The sequence below is a fragment of the Pararge aegeria genome, chromosome 18 (genome assembly GCF_905163445.1).
Source record: "Pararge aegeria chromosome 18, ilParAegt1.1, whole genome shotgun sequence".
Classification (NCBI taxonomy): Eukaryota; Metazoa; Arthropoda; class Insecta; order Lepidoptera; family Nymphalidae; genus Pararge; species Pararge aegeria.
Window position 1 is genome coordinate 4,972,936 of NC_053197.1, and position 15,873 is coordinate 4,988,808.

General features: G+C 36.7%; 1 protein-coding gene across 2 annotated transcripts in view; it reads right to left on the reverse strand.

Annotated features, from left to right (window-relative positions):
- The window catches only part of LOC120631355 (tubulin-specific chaperone cofactor E-like protein), a 43,211-nt gene that overhangs the window by 5,488 nt on the left and 21,850 nt on the right, over nt 1-15,873 (reverse strand). For both annotated transcript variants that reach the window (XM_039900874.1, XM_039900873.1), the window contains exon 5: nt 1,834-2,018. In XM_039900874.1, the coding sequence (XP_039756808.1) occupies nt 1,834-2,018 (185 nt within the window). The remainder of the gene's footprint in view (nt 1-1,833; nt 2,019-15,873) is intronic.

Sequence of the window (15,873 nt, forward strand, 5' to 3'; positions counted from 1 at the left end):
AAGAAGCAATGCTGCTTAGCGGCAGAAATAAATAAGCTAGGCGATAATAAGTACTTACCTAGTTTAAGAGTTCCGTTACAAAAAGCCGTACTAATACAAAAGATATAAAATTAACTAAATCCAGTATAATAAGTGCTTTATGCCCCAGCTGTGCGACATTTTCGATTTGCTTACTTCTCCGTAGCGTGAATCGACCACCCGCGGCGTCTAGGTACCTACATTGTGAAATTGGGTCAAACTTAGTAGACACCAACGTATGGAGGTATATAATGCAGCGATTTACTTAAACTTCCGGTTTAAACTGGACATTACTTCTTTGTTAGAGTCTTTCTTCGTGATTCCGCATATTATACGATATCTAATGCGCTTTAGGCTTAATCAAGTCGTACATATAGGTTTAAAGGTCACAATATATTTCTTATTTATTTATTTGAATTATTGTTCGATTATTCGTCCAGTACCTTTTGTACGTGTTAAGTATACACTCGCAATAGTAGAGTAGTTTTCGAGAATCGAAACGCTGGCGCGTCAGAGTAAAGAGGGACTTTATCACTAATGTGTTAAAGCTCAAATTTGTCCACTATTCTTTAGATAGCGCTTTTGGCAGAACGCTTGTACAATAGATTCTTATAGTACAGGATTTTCGACTCTTAGAACGAATTGCATTATATAGCCCATGAACGGCCATTCTCTTTCTGTGTGCCATAAATCCCCCCTTCGGGGAAAAGGGCGGATATAACCTGTCGATGGCCACGCGCGCTCACTCCAGTTTCATAGTCATTAGACTGTTAACTTAAATCACTACCTAATGAATCCCGAAAAATAGTATGACATAATTATGTCGACTGTTTACTCGTCCTATTTTTATGAGATGCGACGATATTTATACATAATTAGAGAAGCCAATACTCTGCGCTTTCGCTACTATGGTGATAAACTAACTACCTCTACGTAAAAGGAGGACAAACAAACAAACAGACTTTGGCATTTATATATATTGGTAGGGATTGCAGTGAACAGTCTAATGGCTATGATTACCCCACTGACACAAGATAAACGCCTCTTGCTATGGGAGAAAGTAAGCCTTGCATTTCTTTCGAAATATCTATGCAGATTTCGTCATCTGCACGGTATCCTACGATCGCACCGAAGGCTTGACTATGCTGTGCTACTGCTAAAGACATAAATATTAACACCTGATTCTAAAATAGCGCTTCGAGCACTAAACGCTTTATTTTTGCGTGTAGAATGTTGAATTCTGGAATCTGTGGATTGTCTTATTATAAAAATCTATAGTTGAGCCGGTCAAGTTAACATTTGCATATAATAGAGATAGCTTGCAATCTAGATAGGATAATTCTAAACGCGGGAAAACTACTTCTCGTATTTTTCAGATAAATTAGTCTATGTTCATCATATCAACAATTAGCGGGCACGGGTCTCGTCCCACAATGAGAAGGGGTTAAGGCCGTAGTCCACCAGCCCAGTGCGGATTGGTTGACTGCACACACCTTTGAGAACATTATCGAGAACTCCCAGGCATGCAGGTTTCCTCACTATGTTTTCCTTCACCGTTGAAGCAAGCTATATTTAAATTGCTTCAAACGCACATAACTTAGAAAAGTTAGAGGTGCGTGCTGGGATTCGTATTCGGCTCCCCGAAAGTTAAGTCGAGCTCCTACCCACTGGGCTATTAGCTAGGCTATGTTAATTCCTGATAATTGAGCTTTCTATTGGTAAAAAATGGTTAAAATCGGTCCAGAAGTTTCAGAGCCTATTCGGTACAAAGCAACAAATGATCTTTCTTCTTTGTAATATTAAATATAGATTTACCTGTCAGGTCGGTCCGACTCCGGTTTCTCCATGTAGTATCTAATGAAGGCTCGTTCGGCCGCATCCCTTTCCTCAGGCGGTACGGTGCCGCCACCGTTCAGGGTCCTTACGTGCGGGAGTCTTGCCACCAGCAGCAGTCGCCTCTCGTGTTCAGTGGACTCGAAACGTTCCCACAGTGGCCAGCCCTGGAGAGACGGAGAGATCTTTTATTTTTTTCTTTATAGTCATAATTGACGGACCAAGTAGATGGCCCACACCTCAAAAGCAATCAGTCCAATGCTGAACTAAAAGCCTCTCCCAAGGAGAGAGAATTTGCCTAAAATCACCATGCTAGGCAGAAAGGTTGGTGGTCTCAGTAGATGGTAGAAGTAGCGTAGAGGACGATGCTGCCCGTTCTCTGTTATATTCCATTAGTTTACTACGTGCGACACCTTCGGAAAGAGGAGGGGTGGTGGAAACTGTACTAATATCTGCCGTCACCACACAGTACAGTAGATGGTCCACCAGAATATAACTGGAAAACCATCGTACCTATATATCGGAGCGAAACTTTGCACGGTTGCAATTAACCTGAGTCTAGATGCTAACCCTTATGTGCTTGTAATTACACCGGTCTTCACGCCCCTCAGACAGAAATACAGTACCTATTACAACAATATTGCTAGCGGCAGAAATAAGCAAGGCGGTAGTACTTTCTCGGGCAAGCTCTGTCAGAAAAACATAAATAGTTATCAGCCAGTGGGCAAGTCTGCTGTCTCGTTGGTTTAGTGGCAAGGATGTTCAACTTTGGATAGGAAGGAGGTTTTGGATGAGGTTCGATTCAAGGGTCAGACCTAACAAATTGTAGTTCTTGTTCAGTGTCCAACGGCTCCCAGCGCCTTCCTCGCTATCTACTATCCATTACGTCTGGATCTAACAAAAAGCTGGAGTTGCCATTCCAGCAAAGCATCGGCTGTTTCAAAGAATAAGCACTTACTGTACAGTGTAAATTGCGCGTAAATAGCGGTTCGGTGGATTGAAATGATATTTTGATTTTCCGTTGTTTCTTTTTTCGATTACAACGTTACAGAAATTCGGTTCTATTTTATTTCAAAAAATGCTTGTATCATTTCGAAGTCAGAAAAAGGTTGTATCATTACATATCACAGTAATCAAAGTAGCGTTTTGGTACGTAATACAAACTTATTGAGCGAGTCAACTATTCATGGTTAAACTACTATGACTCTCACGGTTTCAACACGAACGGATGTATATTACAACTACAACCGATTGAATTAAGCAGTCACGACTTCTTGGTACAATTACTGTGGTACCTACTCGCAAGTATTTGCTACGACAAACATTTGCATAAAAAGTGGCAGAAGCCCTATTGTATGTCTTTTTGTTCATCCCAAGGCTACGTCAATACTAGTTTCCATTTTGAGTAGCAATTCATTTCGATCCCTTTTCGTTTTATGCGGATACGTTTTTATACATCATACAAATAATTTAATCAACGTTGTGAGAAACTTTAAAACTATTATAATTTAAATGGTTGGTTTCTTAAAATGTACCTGTTATAATGTTTCTCTCCTACAAATCTTGCTAATATTATTAATGCAAATGTTTGTATGGATGGATGGATCTTTGTTACTCTTTCATGCAAAAACTACTGAACCAATTGTGTCAGAATTTTGGAATGAAGATAGAAAAAACACATAGGCTGCTTTTTATCCCGGGAAAATGTACGGTTACCGCAGGATTCGTGAAAAACCAAAAAACCGCGCGGGAAGCCGCGGGCAACAGCTAATGTTATCATATAAAGTCAAAATCAAAGGCAAAAATATCTTTATTCAAGTAGGCCCATAGGTGGCACTTTTGATGCGTATACTGGGTATTAACAAACGGAATAGTGACCCTTTCATCGTAGATAATTTAAGAAGGTATTCGCCATTGCCGTATTAATTTTAGTTACAACTATTTCTAGGAATGAGAAGGAGATCATAAAATATGCGATATGATGAAAATTCTTCCATACCGATGCGTTTTTCCACAGCAATGATTCCCAATGATCTGGGTAGATAGATCATTGCTTTGGAAAATGCATCGGTGTGGGAAAAAAATAGGCGTTAATAAGTTTTAAGTGGTAGTCGACGATAGTTTATCTAGGTGCGATAATAAAGAAAAATTTGGATTTTGCACTTAAAAAAATCACACGAGCAATAAAAATTATCATATTTTTGTCAGGATGAATTCCGGTTCAAAAATGGTTTTATAAAGTTTAGTTAAAAATTTTAGGTATAATTCTTTGTCATCGCGTATTTGATATATTTTTCAAATAATTGAATGACCTTGAATATCGTAAGAGTTTTGGGCTTTGGTAATATGGTAGAAATGTAGCAGCATTGCGTTCACAGAAACCAGTAAACATTTAAAAATTGGTCTTAAGGAAGAATAAAGTTTAGGAAACTCGAAAGAAAACGTAAGAGTGCATTCAAATGGTTTGTTTTTTTAAGCAAATGAAGACTTCAGTTTCGCACAAACTATCTAACCGTTAGGTGACTAGGAAGGTAAAGTCCTAACGTAATTGATTCACAATAAAATTATAAACATAAATGCCTAGCAATTAAAAGCCTTTGTTCTTTGATCGGACATTCAACCTTGTTAGTTGCAAGCTTGTTTTGCCCCAAAACGGATCGCGGAAGATAGATAGCGGATAAGCAATAAGTATGCATGTATTAAACTGCGGTATTTAATGCTACCGCAATAAAAAATCAAATTAGATATATAAAATTTTAAAGTATAATTTAGTCGGGGTTTTTCCTAATAATGTGTAGACAATTTATGCACTAAAAATAATCAGCTTCTTTTTGTAAACTATTACTGATATCGCTAGTAAACAAGTGGAGATGGAAAAAAAATGGAACCATTTTAAAAATAAAAGAGAAAGCGTTTATCGGTGATTTTAGGATTCCAAACCGTTGTTAAATTTTTAAATTCAAGTATCGAAAAAGTCCTAACGGATTTAAACTGAGGAAATTCCCAATTGAGGAGCATTATAATTTTTGTTGTTTTCGACAGTGTTGCTTGTTAAATTGTAAAATGATGTTGGAAAAAGAGCAACTTCTGAGTTTCTGGCCGGGTTCTTCTCGGTAGGATCTGCCTTCCGCACCGGCGGAGTTAAAATCACAGACAACGACAAGTCATACTTGACGTTACAAAACTGTAGTTTTGTTTTATAATAAAGTTGATATTGATATAAGTACATATCTAGTAAAAAATAATTATAAATAAAATGGTTTTATAAAAAAAATCGTTCATCAATAAGGTTTAGCAAAAAAAGGTTCACTTGATATGAATATCAATATCAACTTTACTATAAAACAAAAGTCTACAGTGCCTGTGTTCTCGCAATAAAAATGCTATTATTGAAAACAAAAGGAACGCAAGAAGAAAAGGTTTCAAGTGGGTAGCTATAGAGGTACCATTTGTGTAAAACAATTTAAAATGCAGAGCGGGTATCCGAACTCGTAAATTTAGCCGGCGTTGCGCTGTGGGGACATTTAAGGGCATGAAATGGTGCACGCTGGATAGTTTATGCTGGGAACGGGAAAATTAAAATAGTTAACAAAAGTGGTTTCAAAACAACCGATCCTGATAAAAACACTCACTAATTCGGTGATGAGATGCTGCGGATCATTTAGAAAACATAAATATCAGTAATTTAGTCAGTTTAGTTGAGAAATGTGGACATTTTTCCCCTCTTGAATATAATTATTAAAAATATCAGGTTTTTATTCAAAAGAGTCAAAATCAGGTTGGCTGTGTTGTTTTCAGTTTGATTTTATAATGCTACTCTGCATGATCAGACCAAACTGAATACAAGAAGTCAAGGCATAGATTCCTAGGGATCAGACGGGATCCTAAAGCTATAAGGTATGTATACACTAAGCCGAAAATAATGTTTTTGATAGGACACTGACTCTATTATGTTTGTTGGCTTAGTTTTTGAGATTATACTATAATGCCTTATTCAATATTAACCGGAAACATCTGCAATGAACACGTCCCGCCTATAATTTGTCTGTGAGCAGGATATAAAGCGCACACGCAGGCCAACCCCAATAATTTATGTCGGTCCCGTGAAATGGCTTGGAAGTAATATACGTACAAATGGCGCGGACGAGTTCAACCAACCGCCAAATTCGAATTTGAACGGTGCACCCGTGCCGCGCCGTAATATGCACCGTTCTGAATCATTAATTGCCATATCGATTACTTCGGTTGATTTTGTTCAAGCTTATTTTACATTCAAAACTGCTGTTTTCCGCATACTTCGTCCGCTTTTATTACGTTTTTTTATACAGCCCGTGGGAACCGGGATGAAAAGTAGCCTATGTTACTCTCTGTCCTTTCAAGTACCTCTATGTCAAAAATAAAGTTGATTGGTTGCATAGATAGGGCGTGAAGGACAAACAAACAACAAACGAAAACACTTTCGCACACTGAATTTTTTAAGCACAGTCCGTGTTTAAAAATGCAGTGTTTAAATAGTAATGTAAAGGTACCGCGTAACCTTTTCCCAGCTATTCTGACCTTATGCAATTACTAGCTGTGCCTTGCTGCTTTTACCCGTACTCGATTTTCTTTTTTATCGTCATTACGTGTAGATACGGACTTCTTACTCTGCGTAAAGTCTCTTACAGTCAGTAACACTTCTATAGACGTTTCGCGGCCGATTATAGCTGGGAAATGGTATTGTCACTAGATGGCGGTTTTTCCATATCATTTAAACCGTAGTTAACTTTTACGCGATCGAATAAGTAAATGTTGAAAATCTCAAACTTACGAAACCCTTTACACGTACGAAAACAAGCCAACAGAAATTGAACATTAAAGGATAGAGCAGACAATACCTTTTTAACTTACGAAGTAGGTATAATCCCTAATCCTTAGAAACTCAGAACATAAAGTCAGTCACATCTGTCACAGCAAAACACGTGCATAAATAAAGAGCTAAGTAGGTAAGTGACCCGACTCATGCTATTATGGTAATGCATACAACAGGTCACGGGGGTACTTAGATATCACGTAGGGACGCTACCATAATTGGTGTACAAAGACTACATTGTAGAACAAATGCATTCCAAGAGTAAAGGGCCAGCAAGCGAACCAGCTCACTACATGTATTCTTAATAAATACATAATGTATTTCTTTATCCTTTTTTTATAGAAAATAATTGACGGACAAAGGAGCTGACCAACCTGATTGTACTTGGCAAACCATCGCCTATAAACACAGTAGCACTTCGCATGGCATGCCAGGAAAATGTCCTACAAAGTGCCACCCTGTGACCTTCAACTTGAGACGAAGGTGTTAAGCATCATGTGCCCGTAATTACACCGGCAATCACACGATGAAGAGTACGCGGGCGGTAGTACTACCCCGGACGAGATCTGTCTCCACTACTAAAACTTGTAAAAATCTGGGTTAATATTGAATCCTAAACTCCAGACCCAGAAATCACCGAGACTATAATTGCATGAACTCATTCAATTTGCAAACTTCCATGCAGGCTTTAATAATAGCGACGATGTAAAAGTAAACAGTGCATCGGGAAACAAGCATATAGACAAACGGCGTATGGAACTAATTATTCTAGGATCTACTATAGTATAGGTACAATGTAATGCAAACAAAGGACGCGTGTTCAACGCGGAGGCTCTTTTAGGTATTATGTCCTTTCAACTGGCAACCGACTCAATACGAGGGGACTTTCTGGGTCACACCACTCCTACATATCAATCCTACAGTTCCTTGATTTGATTTATCATCTCGATAATGTCTTTGTTTGTTTTGGTTCCTACCCACTGATTTATTTATTTATTATCGCTTTCATATGGTTTCAAGAACATAAGTAACAAAAGCCATTAGAGCCTAGCACTAGGTACTATCCCTATTGTCTTGCATTGTTTCTGTTAATTTGTTGCAATACAGTTTTTTTATTCCAAAAGCAGATTGTTTCTAGAAAATTAAGATTGTTAATCAATTGCAATTTTGTCGTGTAAATATTACCCTTCCCAAATTTCTAAGCTCGTAAATAAAAATATTCTGTCTTACGGTAAACTAACCTTAATAAACATTTTTAGCTTCATAAAAATAATGACTGAACTCTTCTAGTTCCTTGTTTATCTTGAGGTGATGAGTGTGGGAGGAATAAAATCAAGTCAACCGTTGATCGTTCGACGTGATTCACCATCCACATGTTCATAACTGGTTTCGTTTGAACTCCGGTAATCTTTAAATTTGTTATGACGCAGTTTCTGTTCTAAAGGATATTTTGGATATTTACTCGTCTATAGCACTTTAGGAAACCAGACGTGCTCGATCTTTTGTTAACGCAACTGGTTTCAGTTAGGCTTAATATTGTATAGCTAAATTTTGCATTTTATCACTACCTCGCGGCTTTGGACGATAACTGTTGTGTAAGTAAAATAAGATGTGAAGTTAAGAAAAGCTGTGTAGCTTTAGAAAATGCAAAAGCTATTGTGGATATTTACTTTTCTATAGCACTTAAGGAAAAAAAACGTCTTAGATCTTTTGTTAAAGCAAGTGGGTTCAGTTAATTTAAATATCTTGATGCATTTTCCTACTGCTCTGACACCTTTGGGCGATGAAAGGAAAGTAAGTTGTGAAGTTGTGCAAAGCTATGTAGCTTTAGCAACTGTATGGTTTAACGTGTTTTAGCCGCTCAAGCAATTATCTCCCGAGCATATTATCAAATATTAGGGTGCTAAGAAGTGTCACGCCATCGTCATCTTCGAATAATTAGATGAGTGGATCCTAAACTGGCTTTATATTACTGACTTTATGTTCTGGTATTGTTTGAATCTTTATATATATTATTTTGCGAATACACCTATTTATGTATTTACACGATGAACGTACTCGTTTCTAATTTGACTAAAGGTTGTCATTACATCAAGGTTGCTTGGAAGCAAGCCTTGATGTTACTTAGCGCTTCCATCTCTAACAAAATTCAAAAATGATTAGGTTGAAAAAGAAGAAGAGTACCGAGTTTGTTGCCAGCTTCTTCTCGATAGAATCTGCCTTTTGAACCGGTATTGACGTTAAAGAAGGCTTATTTGGCCTAAATTAATGAATTTTGAATTTAATAAATAATAAATTTTCTACGCCACTTAATTATCATATCTGGTGAAATCTTATAATTATGACATGTGTCCACGTTCTCATTGCTTGGGCAATTTAGAGACGCTAGGTCGATTAGGTCTTCTCATATTGAGTCCAAACAAAGTCGTGTGCAGTATTAGCAGTTGATTGGTTTTTGTGAACTCATTAACTACAAAAAAGGCTGTGTGTGATCTTTTATTGGTTTTATCAATAATATTGAATCACTTCTTTATATTGTGTACGAGAAAAAGTTTTATTTAAAATTTGCATGAGACAACTTTCTTTAAAGACCATTTAGCGTTATTATTCTAAGGAAGAATTATATACACTTTTTCACTTCCAAAATCATCGTATGAATTTTAGTACGTACTTTATAAAGCGTCGACTTGTCACCTAAACGATAATATATTAATATGCGGTCGTTATATTGTTGTCAAAATTAATTTCAGTTCAATTGCTCTGAATTCCTCGCAGAGACATGCCAATGTCTGCCGTTAGGGGTCAAGAATGGTGGAATTACGTCATCCAGACAGCTCGTTTCAATCTACATACCGACCGTGAAGATTATATACCTAAATACCAACAAATGTAACACTATTGCAGAAATGTCGGCTCCTATTTGTATTTCTATGCGGAAACTGAGGGTAATAAACTGTGATTGACGGAAATACTCACGAGGGCAAACAATTTTACCGATCAGTTTAGCAAATATATCCTATCGGAAATGTTTCAACAGCTCCAGGTTCTAGGTGAAAGACCAAGAAACAAACGAATAATACAGCCTTCAAATAAGTCGAGCGTTTGGAATTTTATATGAAAAGCTTCAAGGATTCCACATGTCCCATATGAAGAAATGAATTCGAAGTTTTAGAATATCAGAAACCAAGTAAGTATCATAAATCTTAAATAACGATTTCTCTGAGAAACAGAGTTCTTTAACAGATTTTTTGTTAATCGATTCAGAACTGCTGACAACTGATAACTGATTAACTGATTCAACCAATCCTTGTTTACAACTTGGTAAGCCGTTTATATTCTGGTAATAAAATAATTTATTAAAGGACAATAATACATTTTATAGCTAGCAATAAATGTAGCTGCAAAACAAAAAGAAATTTGGGTCAAGAGCGTAATAAATTGACAGTAGGAAACGTCAATCTGGTTCAATATCATGTAAAAGTTGATTTAGTTTAGCATTTCAGTTTAATTAAAACTTCATGACCTTTTAATCTCATTATATCTATTACATTTAGAATTGCAACTGTCCTGACAGTGCCTCACGTCTATGTTATATATTAAGGTTATTCTTAAGTTAATATCTATCTGTTGATGTACATGATAGCAAGTGAGAATACTGAATACTTATGTTGCTTACTTAAGTATAATTCCCCAGGAAAAGGAATTTCTTTTCTAATGCAAGAGACAATCTAAAAAAAATCCAAGGTCATCCAATCCACATTGGATTTTTTATCTGCCAAATTTAAAGTTTAATTCCCTAGGAATTTTTTAACTAATGTAACACAACCTCAATAAAATCTAAGATAATGCACATGGGATTTTTATCTGCCAAATTAAAGTTGTTTATCCGATTATGTAACAGACATGTAAATATGCAAATATCTAAAAATCTTTATTGCCTTTCGCAAAAGGCGGGTATAAGAAAGTAAAATGGGAGGAAGGAAGAAAGTAACAAAAGCAAGTAGATAAAGGTGTGAGCTGTTTTCTTCGATCAATTATAATTTGATCAAAGGAGCTGTCGCTGTGTGAATAAACGATCGGAACGAAGGAAGGTCAGACTATTCAGTTAAACTTAATAGGATTAAAAAACGATCCATGAACGCATTGTGCGTGACACGTTGCAATTTTACTAAGACAAGCGTTTCTTAGTAGTGTAATGCTATTCATGGACGCATAAGAGAGCATCATAATAACATATGAGACTTATATGTATAGTAACATACAGTGGCGTGCACATATATTCATTCATATATGCACAAAAGCTCTACCTACATACAATTTTTGTACAACTCAAAAATGCGAAGATTTTTTTTATTTTATGGCCTCTTCCTTGTTTATGCATGCCCTGGGCAAAAACCCTGTGCACGCTACTGGTAACATATGAGACATATTCTTTCATGCCTTGTGGTGTGATGGCAGATCAGAATACAACAATATACTAAATACACACATCGCTTTCTAGCCCCAAAGTAAGCGTAGCTTGTGTTATGGGTACTAAGATAGCTGATGAATACTTTTATGAATATAATACACATAAATACCTACTTATAAAAAACACATACACACCCAGCTACTGAAAAACATTCACGTTCATCACACAAAAAATTTTCGGCGTTGGACGCGGAAAGCAGGGTCACTGCCCAATGCGCCAACTGGCTTCCACCAAAAGTCACCGCCTCTTCTACTACCATCTACTGTGATCACTAACCCGTATGCCCAACTTGGTGATTATGGACCAACCTTCCCATTGACCCCTTTAGTCCAGCTGTGGACTTTTATAGACTATTGATGATAGTAACGTATCACGTGTATCACCGTAATATGTGTGTTTGAATTCGTGATCATCCATTTTCACAAAGGCTTCAAAATTCGACCTCACCATAGTCCAAACAGGGACATAATTTAATTGCGTCCCTTGCATTTGTATTTCGATTTAAAAGCAATTTAATGACACAATATTAATACAGAAAAGTGTTCTTTATCTTTATTAATATGTAATTGCTTTTAAAACAAAATACAAATGCACACAAGTTATTCACAGCAAAATAAATAATCTATAGTGATCTAAAATCTAAAAGATAATTTTCTTAAAATACAAAAAGCAAAACAACAGATCTTATCGTAAAATTTTTAGAGTGTTTTGTGCTAACAAACTTAGGTAACTCAGTCAAAGCCGGATTTGCAATCTTGGCAGCCACTTAGACTCGGCAGTGCAGTTACTGAAACGGCCTCCACTGGATTAAGTATGAAACAAGATAAAATTAAAAAATGAAATCTTGTGATATTAAGAAGTAATAACTTATAAAAAGCAAAGACCAAAACTATATACTTGAGCGCGACGTAGTTGTTTATAATCTTAAAACATTATCAAACCAAATTAATGAGCCCAAAAACAACACAGGCTGTAAGAAGTTGAAGAGTTGGGTAGCTCAGACACTATACTGATATCATCATTTAGTGTACCAAGTGTGTGTTCAAGTCGTTCTTTTTCTTCTCATATCGTTGCCTCAAATTTAAGGATCGTGGCTGGCACGATCATTTCTGTCGATTGATGGCCTTGTGTACAGCACTACAAATTACGTCGACTGCCTTCCTTATCTGTTCTGACCAACGTCTCGGGCTACGGCCCCGGGTCTTTTTTCTGCAATTATACCAGTGTTCGTAAACTTTTCTATGGTGCTGGTTTTTTTCACTAAAAATCTTACAAATCGGTGAAAAGGGATTATAATCCATGAACTTCGACTTGTATGACTCAAATCCCTTCACCGCTAGGGTTTCACTAAAGGGTTAACAACCTATGAACTAAGACTTTGTTGTCATCAAATATAGCCAAGAAGATTTTATTGTTAAACAGAATATCTTGGTATCGACAAAATAAATATCGATACCATACTGAGTCACCAATTTTTAAGTTAGATATATAGTTTACTAGCGAACACCATCACAAAATAACGTTTATCACTCTTTTGTTAGTCATAGTTCACTAAGAAAAGAGTGATACACGTTATTCTGTAGTTGGTGTAAAGGTATTGTACAGTTTAAAGTTTGTGTCTGCTAATTGTGCTTTAAACATTAAACAACTACTTCGTGCTAGTTGGGGACTAACGACTTACCCACCATTTGATCTGTTTTAAACACCGCTGGAGAAAATTTAATCAAAGAAGGTTTTCGTAACATCTCATCGACTCTAGACTAAATCTGTAATATTTTATGGGAAATTTTACACCATCCTACAAATTTGAGAAATTTTTGTTACTCCAAAGTTAGTACACTGGGGCTCTGGGGGACAAGTATGTATTTTGCTGTGAAATAAAATTATGACATTTGGTCATCGATGTAAAATGAAGATCGATCCTGGTAGAATAAAAGCGTCAACCATTGGGCACTCTTGACTGCAATCTCACCTGGTGGTAAGTGATGATGCAGTTCAAGATGGCGGTGGGCCAACCCGTTAGGGAGTACGGAAGTTACACCCCCTAATCGGTTTCTACACGACATCGCACCGGAACACTAAATCGCTTAGCACACGTCTTTGTTGGTAGGGTGGTAAATAGCCACGGCCAAAGCTAGACCAGACCGGAGAAAATTCAGAAATAATAAAATCCCAAATTGCTTCTGCCGGGAATCGAACTACTTAAAGTCATAGGAGGTCGTCCCAGATATTTAACTATTGGCTTAAATACACGACGAGTGAAAGCACCATTAATCGTTCAGCTAATAGCAACAACTGCTTTAGTCGCAATGTAATAATTACCAGTTACGCAATCGTCTTAAAGAATTACGCTAACGCCATTATGACGTTCCTTTGCTTAAAAACTTACACCAAAGATACTGGCACGAATATCCAAGGTTTCTCGTTAAAGTAGGTACTTACCATCAATTCATAATTGCATTTTGCTTCATATGAACCTAGCTTCCTTCTTTAGATGAGCGAGTTGTGAAAGGTAATTGAATGCACGTAAGGTCGACAAGTAAGAATAAATTGCAAATGTGAACGAACTGATTATATGTAAACGGACTATGAATATGGTTTCTTGCCACAGCAAGACATTTAATGTATATTGCTGACAATTACAACGAAAACGGGACAGTGACGATGAATGAAAACTTTTAAAAGTAAACTTTTTATCCGAAACCATGTACTTAAGTTTCCATTAGCTATATTGTCGGATTTAAAAATTGCCGTAACTATCTGATTTAGGATTGCTTTTTGCACGCGACGCATAATTTTATGATTCTAGTATGCTGCTACCATTACTGAATGGGTTGCAGTTTAAAAAAAGTTCTTGATTTTTGAAAAGCGTTCAGTTTTTGCTTATTTTAGGAAAACGTTTTAAATTAGTTTTATCATCAGTGTATAGAAACGAATTTCGTTGTCAACACAGCTGAATCTAGATATTGCCGCAAAACTAGCCCGTTTAAGATTGCCTTTATACACGTGACGCATTACTTCATATTGTGCATGACTCACCCAGTCCAACCCCAGCGTTTTGTTTTGTTTTATTTTTGTTTCCCACTGCAATAATATCTGCTACTTTTACTGAATAGGTTGCAGTTAAAAATAGTTTTGCGGTTCTTGAATTTTGTTAAATGTTCACATATCAACGTTTATCTAAGTAGTTTTTATGTTATTACTTCTCAATTATAACTAAGAATAGTTAAATGCTATATTATAGTTAATTGCTATATATGCTATATTATTTAGTAGCAGAAGAAGTATTAGATCAATGAAACAGTTTCTTCGTATTATTTTTCAAGGCAAAAAATGGCTTCTTTTTTGCAGAAAAGTGCCGGGGATCGAACTCCGTCTACCCGAAAGACAGTCTGAAGCCCTAACCACTAGGCTATTTTCGCTTCTTCACCTTCACTGTAGTTCTTGAGGTGTTAAGGCAAGTGTCCATGTTTCCTCCTTCCTCCAGTAGATAAACGATATACTTGTCCAGTCACTTGAAGGACACTTGAACTTGGTCCAGGAACCAGGGTACCAGAAATAAATTACTCGTACTCTGCTGGACGAAATTTGCCAATGTTCGGAGCGATCGCAATATGAACCTAGCCACGTACATAATAAAGGCCTATTATTTCGTAATATTACGTCAATAGGTTGACGTTGCATGGTCTGGTACCTCGCTAGTCGCTACGCATGTCATTCAGAGCGAATATGATCAAACACCACACGCTGTACAACACTTTCACGTCATTTGTAGCGTGACGGTCATATGATTGCCATTGGAAATCTTACTCTGAATCCTACAGGTTTAGAGTAGAAAATTGAGAAATCGTAATAAAAATTGAGGCTTGGGATTGACGGTTTTTACGACCTCTACGAGGCATAGGTATGAATGCATCTATTAGTAAACACCTGCCTGTGACCTATTTACTATTTTATTAACTGGGTAAAGTATGTTGAGGTTTATTATTTTTCAAACTTGGCTAAAGCCAGGTTTAATTTTTTAAACCAGAGTATTTTGGCAAGAGTATTGAGCTACACTAAACTGTCGAGCTCATGAATAAGAATCTGTGACAAGTCCGAAACTAATAGGGCATGCCCTATGCATTTACAAAATATTTAAAGCCATTGTCCTAGATGCAGATTTGTATCTAATTTAAAAACATTGGATATTCACCGAATCTAAGAAATCCTAACCTTTTCGAGGTTTGAAAATCTCTTAGGAAAGGAACTGATAAACATAGTATATCGATAGTTGGAATTTTTATTCCACATCATATTAGCTCATGTCTGCAATCTCACCAGCTAGTAAGTGATGGTGAGTGTATGTGCTGGTAAGTGAAGTGAGTCCAAGATGGTAACGGTCTAGCCTATTAGGGTTTTATCTATTATAACTGCAGTAATTTGAAACCCATACCACCGATCGGTCTCACCAAACGCTGAATCGCTTAGCGGCACGTTTATGGCGACCCGCCACAGCCAAAGCCTTCCACCAGGCAAAATATTATACCTCTAGTTGGTTCATTCCATTACTTTTGAGTTAATGTCTTTATGTAATGTTTATTCCGTGGCGTATTATTTGTAATTGAAAGTTACAATAGGTATTTAGTTTTTTATTTTTTGGTGGCGGAATAAATAATACTTTATTTATTTATTTATTTTTATAGTGTCCAGCACGGCT